At 39.5% G+C, this 9,819-nt stretch overlaps 1 protein-coding gene across 1 annotated transcript in view; it reads right to left on the bottom strand.

The window, feature by feature from the left end:
- Nucleotides 1-2,959: 2,959 nt before the first annotated feature.
- Nucleotides 2,960-9,819, bottom strand: part of prkcaa (protein kinase C, alpha, a) — a 423,303-nt gene continuing 416,443 nt past the window's right edge. Inside the window, 1 exon segment of the mRNA XM_062032863.1 lies at nucleotides 2,960-3,996. Coding sequence (XP_061888847.1) covers nucleotides 3,832-3,996 — 165 coding nt within the window. The 3' untranslated portion in view covers nucleotides 2,960-3,831.

Here is a 9,819-nt window from a genome sequence, read left to right as displayed (position 1 = left end):
CATTTTATGTGTTACTCAAGCATAGTCCTTCTGGAAATAGTGGGGTGGTACGAAAAGCTGTGCACTACAAAACATGCTCATTGTAGCCATTAATCCTGACTACATTTTTATTTATATCAAAAATCAGCACAAATTGTTTCAACCATGTTTGTTGTGTAGATGAAACTGTTTTATATATTGTGATACTGAGTTAAAGCTGCTGATCAATGTTAATTCATTAGTATTTATTGAGTTTATTTACATTTATGTTGCAGTTTCAAATGGTTGAAGTCAATCATATTTTTGAAATAAATTTAAATAAGGACACTTTTTAAAATTTCAGGCAAATTGACGCACATGAAATATTTTCTGTTAGAATCAAAAAACAACGTTAATAAAGTTATTCTTTGCGGTTAGTTCATCTATATTTCTTTCGTCTTTTTTTGTTTTCTTTGATAAGCATACAATGTTACATGCAGAGGTGTACTTAGAACAATTTTATAGGCAATACTATACTATTTAGTGTGTCTTTTTCGGCGCAACAGAAAATAACTAACGTATTATTATTATTACCCCCTTTTGAAAAATCAAGTCACAGGAAGTTGCATCATCCAGGTCCTCTGCAACCCAAGGGAATCCCAATACCAAGTACACTCATGTGTTCGTACTTCACTGTATAGTCGAATACAGTCCTGTTACCTAAACGGTGTTTTGATGTTTGTTGAAATACAATGTTTCACTGAATTACTGTAATGTGCTTTGTGACAACATGGCTGTGTTTCATGTGTCTGCTAATTCTATGCTCAAAAACTAAGTAATAATAAGTCTTGGGTTGAGGAGCTTTCTATAAATTTAAAGTCTGCAGAAAATCACGTTTATGCTGAGAGAGTTGCAACAGGCAAATGGTACCGACTTGGTAGAATGGCCCTGTTATTAAATATGATTTTTCCTCAAGGGATAAGGAAAAAAATATTTTATCAAAATTCCATCCTAATTATATCAACCGTACTCAAGAAATCTAATGTGAAGGCTAATTTTGATGACATCGTTACAGTAGGAAGGGGATTCCTACGGCCCCATTCATTCTGCTTTACCTGACACATGAAGCGTGGCATGCACTAACCACTTTATCCGCCAAATAAATTAATATCTTAAAATGTGTTATGTGGCAATTCTAACTTTGACCACAGCGTCAGTTTCTATGTAGAGTGGCACTTTCCATAATTTTAGGCAGACTGCATTGCGAGATTATGCCCGTAAATTCCGCACTATAAGCCGCGACTTATTTCCTACGCTTTGAATGATAAATTTGTGCAGGGGTTTTGCTTTCCAGCAAACTGTGTTTTTCCTGTCCGTTTCTCTTGCTCCAGCTCCAACCACGTGTCTCCTCCCGGCTGCTGCTAATAAAGGCGACAGTTAAAGTTAAGTTAAAGTTAAAGTACGGCTTATAAAACGGCGTGGCTAAGTTATGGATTTTTCTTTGCTGATGGCCACAATAAAAATAGTAAAAAATTTTTTTTTTAAAAAGCAAATAAAATTAGAAAGTGTTTCATTGTTTGTGCTATGGTGCCATCTTTTGGACGAGTACGATCACTGCAGTGTCCTTACATTCAGTGCTTTCAACCGGAAGAAGAGTGCCGTTCAGTCTACCAGCCATCCATAGCGTTACTACTCGTATGGATACTTCATTCTCGTTTGTGAGTTTTACAATATAACCAAAACTGTTAAGGCTTTCTTAAACCGTCCCATGTGTGACATCTGTAGGAGTGTTTTCATGCATATTTGTAAGTGCTATTGTAATGTAACGACGCTAGCACTAGCGAATATGCTAACACGTTTACAAGTGTCTGTGTTAGTATTATTAACTTAGGTCCATGACGATTACTTCGGTTTTGTTTGATCAGCCGTTTGGAAACATTTACAGAATCTTTCTGTGTAAATAACTTATATAGCGATGTATGTATCTGCGGCTTATAGTCTGGTGCGTCTAATACTTGGAAAACTATTTTTTGCTGTAAAATTTAGTGGGTGCGGCTTATATACAGGTGCGCTCTATAGCCCGGAAAATACAGTAACCCCCGCCACCATCCTCTCACCTGAAATCCACCCAGGAATGGGGCCATATGAATCCCTTCCCTGCTGTATGTCGTAAACAGCAAGCATATTGTACACTTGTGGAGGGGGGCGTGGCCTGCGGGCCTGCCGCGGAACGGGGTGTGCCAGGACCGGTCTGGAAGACAGCGACAGGTGCGTAGATGGCCCAGGTGGACCTTGTTATCTAATCACCTGTCGTCTTTATTAGCAGCAGCCAGGAGGAGACACGTGGTTGGAGCTGAAGCGAGAGCGAGAGAGACGGACAGGAAAAAGACAGTTTGCTGGAAAGGGCAACCTCCACAATTTGGTGCCCAACTTGGGTTCCTCAGACCACCAAATACTGCCACGAGAGCCCGGATCAGGGTTGTAACACTGTTTTATTTTCATAAATTTGTGCAGGGGTTTTGCTTTCCAGCAAACTGTGTTTTTCCTGTCCGTTTCTCTCGCTCCAGCTCCAACCACGTGTCTCCTTCCGGCTGCTGCTAATAAAGGCGACAGTTAAAGTTAAGTTAAAGTTAAAGTACCAATGATTGTCACACACACACTAGGTGTGGTGAAATTTGTCCTCTGCATTTGACCCATCCCCTTGGGGAGCAGTGGGCAGCAGCGGCGCCGCGCCCGGGAATCATTTTGGTGATTTAACCCCCAATTCCAACCCTTGATGCTGAGTGCCAAGCAGGGAGGTAATGGGTCCCATTTTTATAGTCTTTGGTATGACTCAGCTGGGATTTGAACTCCAACCTACCGATCTCAGGGCGGACACTCTAGATTACATAACAAGGACCACCTGGGCCATCTACGCACCTGTCACTGTCTTCACCGTCTTCGAGGCCGGTCCTGGCACAACCCGTTCCGCTGCAGGCCCGCAGGCCACTCCCCCCTCCACAACACTATTAGCACATTATAAGGGGACTAAAACACTTGGCAACACACTGTAAACTTTTAGCATTAACTTCTAAAATTCTACACGCAAGTGTCTCTCTGTCCTACGAGTCGTAACTGAGCACGACTGTACGTCTCCTAGCAACTACGATCTTCAGATATCAAGTCAAGTAATGTAGCTTGGAACCAACGGACCGACTTTAATGGCCACGTGGCGCTTTCTTTACAGGCGCCACCGCTTCTGATGTTAAAATACGAGTTTGCGCTTCATTTCAACGGGAGATGATTATGTCGAGCGTCAAATAATGCAAAAATATGATTGGCAGAGAGAAACGAAGTAAACATGATCCAGGGGAACATTGCACCACCTCTCCTTCATACAATATTTGGCTAAGCTATCTCCACAACCTTCATGAGAACCAAGCGAGAGATGTTTGTCAAATAGTTCGTGCATCTTTTTCAAAAAGAGTCCATGCCTTAAACAAAAGTGTTGTTGTTTTTCCTCCTATAATTGATACACTCCTTTACTTTCATCATTTACTGGCATAGATAAACAATATTCCTTCTCACAGCGTCCAGTTTTGGTAGAGCTTGGTTAGAAAGGACATGGTTGTACACAGTACATGCTCAGGAATAATCTAAAGCCTTCTTGCGGTGGCCAAGAATGAACCGAACCGAGACTGCAAAATATAGCATAGAGAACAAATAAGCATGCCTTAGAACGCTGCTCATGGATTAGAAACATCAAGTGTAGTCATGTCGAGTGGTGGTCGGGTGTTAGGTGGTGAGTTTTAATGGTGGCAGTGAGTAGAGGAGACCCTTCACACAGCGGGGCGGGGGAAGGGGGGTGAAAAGGGGGCGCTCGGGCCGTCTTTCTCACGCGCTGGGGCTGAACGACGGGTGTACAAACTGTGGGTTGATGAAGGAGAAGCCCGCAAACTCGGCCTGGTCGATGTTGGCGATCACCAGCTCGTCAGGGGGTGTCAGCTGGGGCTGTGTGCGCGTGAAGAACTTGTCGAAGTTCTCCGCTCCTTTGCCGCACTGTAAAGAGAACACACACAGAAACAACTTTGAGAAAACACACGTTTTCCAAGAGCAGACAATGCTGCTGCACACAGATGATGTACTTTTATTAGATTACCGTATTTTCCAGACCATAGGGCGCACCGGATTAAAAGGCGTACTGACAGACAGTATACAGCAGGGGTGGGCAATTACCGGGGGCCGCATGAGCAACCCGAGCACTGCTGGAGGGCCACATCGACAATATTTCAATTAAATTTTGCTCAATATTATTTTTGATATATACCGTAAGATAAATAATAATAATAATAATAATAATAATAATAATAATAATAATAATAATACTTTCATTTAACCTAACTTAACTTTATACCAAAAGCACTGCTTTGGAAATCATTTGTACCCCTTTCAGAGATCACATTTAGTTCCTCTTAAACATCCTCATGTTGCACAATGAAATGTAAGCATAGGATGAAGTGTGCATTCCTGTAACTTTATCTAGTAACAGCATTTCATGATTAATATAAATAAATTAACATTAATAATAAATGACAGTAAATAAGCACACGTATGACTGAGGAGTCATAGTGTAACTTTGTGTGGTGTTTGAGTTGTCCGACTTTTTGTGTGGCCATAAACGCACCAGTGGTTTAGTGGTATGCGTGTTGGTGACAGATGACAAGTTGGTTTTGGCCTGGTTTGTACGGCAGAAAATGACTAGTTTTTCGAGATAGAAGTGTTTTACTCATGTTTTTGGTGTGGTTATGGCCGAATAAAAACAGTTTTGCTCAATAAAGTGATCAATATAATTCCTGGCCTCGAAGCATCTCGATAGACGTTACAATAATTGAAGGGTGTTCAATTGAACGGTGTTGACGAACACCGTTAGGGCCGCTTGTTGTCACTGTCACTCAGAGTTGCATTGCAAAATTACACAGAATAAATGTGTTTATTTTGTTTAGAATTCAGATGGGATTTGATTTGGTGCGCAGCATATATTTGCTGTGCGCAGAGGACGCTTGAGCAGTGCGCAATTGCGCAGGCGCGCACCTTAGAGGGAACGTTGCTTGGCAGTCCATGTCTTGTTGAAAACACGCCATTCGTCATCAACTTTTCTCTTTTTAGCGTCTCGGGTGTAAACCGTGCATCACTTGTCGCTGTGCACCTTCACTCACAGGTTACACACGGACATACGCATATAAATAACACTTTTCAAAATAAAAGCAGCACAGTTGTATTGCGCGCACGACATAGATGTTTTTTCAACTTTATTTTGTCATTTGTGATTGCAGCTGTTCACATTCACTCACAATCACGCACGCGCATACGTCCACACGGAAGTAATACAAATAACGCTTTTCAAAACAAAAGCAGCACCGTTGTATTGCACACTCGACATAGATACTTTTTAAAATGTATTTTGTAATTTATGATTGGCCTCACGCGGGCCGGACAGGGACGCACAAAGGGCCGCAGAATGCCATAGGTCTGGTATACAGGGTAGACTGAACGGGAAAACTGATGGATCGCTACTAGGGCAGTGCTTCATAAAAAAGAAAGGAAAAAAGGTAAACATGGGGTAGGAGGAGAAAAGCAAATCCCAAACAAAGCTCTTATTGGTGGTGGCGCTCAATTTGAGGCCAGCAAAAACATTGGACTCCATCTCACCAAACGGAGCCTAATCGCCACATGTCCGCACGACCGTCACCCCCTTTTTTTAAATGTTCACTTACAAACTAAATAAATCAGAAGTTACTCTACAGCAATGGTTCTTAACCTGGATTCGATCGAACCCTAGGGGTTCGGCTAGTCGGCCTCAGGGGTTTGGCGGAGGTCAAGACACACCTGACTCATCGTGTAAATAAAAACTTCTCCCTATCAGCGTATTGTGGATACCCCCAAACAATGTTCCCTCTAATGTTCCATCTGATTTGCAGGTGTGCAATTAGTTGTGAGTTCATGCACTGTGTTGCTTTGGTTCTTTGAACAAGGTGATGTTCATGCACGGTTCATTTTGTGCACCAGTAAAAAAACATATAACTTTGTCTTGAATTTGAAATTTTGTATTTATTTTTTCACTAAAGAAGGGTTCGGTGAATGCACATATGAAACTGGTGGGGTTCGGTACCTCCAACAAGGTTAAGAACCACTGCTCTACAGTTAAATAGTACTTGAGTAATTTTTCATACAAATGGTGCACCGAAGGCGCATTAAAGGGGTCATATTATGATTATTTTCTAAATGTAAAACACTTCCTTGTGGTCTACATAACATGTAATGGTGGTTCAAGCCGCTTTCTGACAGTCTCGCCAGGATGCACCGTTTTGTGGGCGCACTGCAAAAACGGAAATCTAAGTAAGATGAAATATCTCAAATAAGGGTGATATTTGCTTATTTTCTGTCTGATAAGATAATTCTTCTCACTAAGAAGATTTTATGTTAGTGTTTTACTTGTTTTAAGGGTTTTGGTCCTAAATGATCTCAGTAAGATATTACAGCTTGTTGCTGAGATTTGATGACCTATATTGAGTAAAACATGCCTGAAACTAGAATATCAAGTGATGCAAAGCTGTGTCATCAACACTCACAAGTATGAAACTGCTTTTTTAAAGTAATAATTTCTTATTTCAAGCATGAAAAAAAAATCATGACTTTGACACAATTGTGTCTCATAATTAAAACAGATGACAGCCAAATGGACTTTTGCTGTTTTATTTTCAATGAAACAATAGAAAATACATACTCTTATAGTAGTACAGTTGTTATTAGTGAGAATATACTTATTTTAAGGTATTTTTGGGTTCATTGAGGTTAGCTAATTTGACTTGTTTTGGAAAGTCTTGACAAGCCAAATTGTCAAGTCAAGTCAACTTTATTTATATAGCACGTTTTCAACAACTTTTAAATTGAACCAAGGTGCTTTACAGGTTAAAAAAAAGCATAGAGCAAAAAACTAAACAAAACAAAAAAAACAAACAAAGAACATAAACAATGAATGTGCTGAACAAGATAGTGCAAATGCAATACGGTAAAAGGGGTCGAATAAAAAGTAAAACATTTGCAGAATAAAAATAATAATAAAAGTGCGACAAATTGAAAAATAAAACTAAAGGGAAGGGGTGGGAGGGGGGGACTAGAAATCGTGGCCTAGTGGGCGGACTCAGCTCGGGTCAAAGGTCAGCGAAAAGAGGTAGGTCTTAAGGAGGGTTTTGAAGACCCCCAGGCTCTGGGCTGACCTAATGTGGAGGGGAAGGCTGTTCCAGAGCTTAAGGGCGGCAACGGAAAAGGCTCTGTCCCCTCTGGTCTTTAGCCTGGATCTGGGGACCGCCAAAAGCATTTGGTCAGCTGACCTTAAGGATCTAGACGAGGTATGATGATGCAGCAGCTCGGTCAGGTATTGTGGGGCCAGACCATTTAGGGATTTAAAAACAATTCAAAGTAATTTAAAATCAATGCGGTGTCTTGTTCTATTGGCAGATAATTTTGCTTAGTTCAAATAAAATCCCCCTAATTTTTGTATTTCTTTTTTCTTGCTTTTGAACACTGACTTTTTGCAGTGCGGTCTTATTTACGTGGCTCACCTTCGACAGCGTCTTCTCCCCGTCATCTTTGTTGTACCGGTGTAGCGTGCAAGGACGGGGGTGGAAGAAGTGTCAAAAGATAGAGCTAACTGTTTTAATGACATTCAGACTTACACTACCGTTCAAAAGTTTGGGGTCACCCAAACAATTTTGTGGAATAGCCTTCATTTCTAAGAACAAGAGTAGACGAGTTTCAGATGAAAAGTTCTCTTTTTCTGGCCATTTTGAGCGTTTAATTGACCCCACAAATGTGATGCTCCAGAAACTCAATCTGCTCAAAGGAAGGTCAGTTTTGTAGCTTCTGTAACGAGCTAAACTGTTTTCAGATGTGTAAACATGATTGCACAAGGGTTTTCTAATCATCAATTAGCCTTCTGAGCCAATGAGCAAACACATTGTACCATTAGAACACTGGAGTGATAGTTGCTGGAAATGGGCCTCTATACACCTATGTAGATATTGCACCAAAAACCAGACATTTGCAGCTCGAATAGTCATTTACCACATTAGCAATGTAAAGAGTGTATTTCTTTCAAGTTAAGACTAGTTTAAAGTTATCTTCATTGAAAAATAAGGACATTTCAATGTGACCCTAAACTTTTGAACGGTAGTGTAACTGAAATCAATAAAGGAGCAGCATCTCCTCATCCGTGGCTCACTAGTGCAACATCAACGCCGGAAATGTGTCCCGTGAAAAACCATCCGACTGGAACCCTCTAATAACTAAAGTTCCTTGGGTGAATTATGTAAACACACTACAGTTTTTAGCGCTTTGATAGCTAGTCTACTGACAGATATAAGTAAGAACTTTATGCTACTTTATATTAGAAATGGCAACAGCGGAAGATCAATGCCACATAAGAAGCTTATGACTACGGTGTTGGTATGGACTACAATGGCGGACACGCGCACATTTTCCGGACTTATGCAGATCCCAATTACAGATCAGCAGTTACCAGAAGATAAGAAAAGTTGGTTTTGCATAATATTGCGAAACAAAACGGCAGATAATGTCTGGTAATAGGTGCCATCCTTATAAACACACATAATAATACTCGTATGTTTAATGCGCCCGCAATCCATCAAGCGGTGCGACTTCATAGCTTACCGAAGTCATACTAAAAAAATTCTGACAGATTTTTGAGCGCCGTGTGTAATGTTTTATATTCTCAATGGAACATTTAAACTTTTGGTGTTGTTTACTGCCATCATATTGCAGTCCACACGTATCTCTTATGTGTGACTGCCATCTACTGGTCACACTTATCATTACACCATGTACCAAATAAAATTGCTTCAGGGTCAGTAAGCACAACCAGAATTATGCCGTATATTAGGCACACCGGGTTATAAGGCGCACTGTCGATTTTTGAGAAAATGAAAGGATTTTTAGTGTACCTTTATAGTCCGAAAAATACGGTAGTACTTCATTGATCTGCTTGCTGTGGTATGAAAAGGAGTAGGATTAAATCAGCTCTGCTTCTACCTACACCTTTTCGGACATGCTGTGGTGAAACAACTGGAAACATGTGATGCATTACTTTGTAGTTGTATTGCATGCATATTCCAAATAAACTTTAACTGTGTTGGTCATCTTACCTTAAAAAAGTAACTAATTACAGTTACAAATTACTTTTCCCAAAAAGTAATTGAGTTAGTTACCTCATTGTAGGAGTAATTAGTTACTCAGCAACGTAACTTTGACGTTATCTTTCATTTTGTAATTTCCTACGTTATTACGTTTGATAACATTTTTAACGTCAAATATGTTTATAGTAACTGATTCAAGAATAAAAACACTATATACAGTATTTAACGTTTTTAACATCAACTATGTTTATAGTAGCTCATTTAAGAATAAAAACACTATATACAGTATTTAACATTTTTAACGTCAAATATGTGTATAGTAGCTGATTTAAGAATAAAAACACTAAATAGAGTATTTAATTTTTTTTTACGTCAAATATGTTGATAGTAACCGATTCAAGAATAAAAACAATATATATAGTCTTTAACGTCAAATATGTTTATAGTAACCGATTCAAGAATAAAAACACAATGGAGTTTTTTTTTTTTTACGTCAAATATGTTTATAGTAACCGATTCAAGAATAAAAACAATATATATGGTCTTTAATGTCAAATATGTTTATAGTAACCGATTCAAGAATAAAAACACTATATAGAGTATTTACATTTGTTTACGTCAAATATGTTTATAGTAACTGATTCAAGAATAAAAACAATATATATAGTCT

This window comes from Entelurus aequoreus, linkage group LG22, assembly GCF_033978785.1.
Source record: "Entelurus aequoreus isolate RoL-2023_Sb linkage group LG22, RoL_Eaeq_v1.1, whole genome shotgun sequence".
Taxonomy (NCBI): domain Eukaryota; kingdom Metazoa; phylum Chordata; class Actinopteri; order Syngnathiformes; family Syngnathidae; genus Entelurus; species Entelurus aequoreus.
The sequence above is the reverse complement of the archived record's forward strand: the minus strand, read 5'-3'. Positions and strand labels throughout refer to the sequence as shown.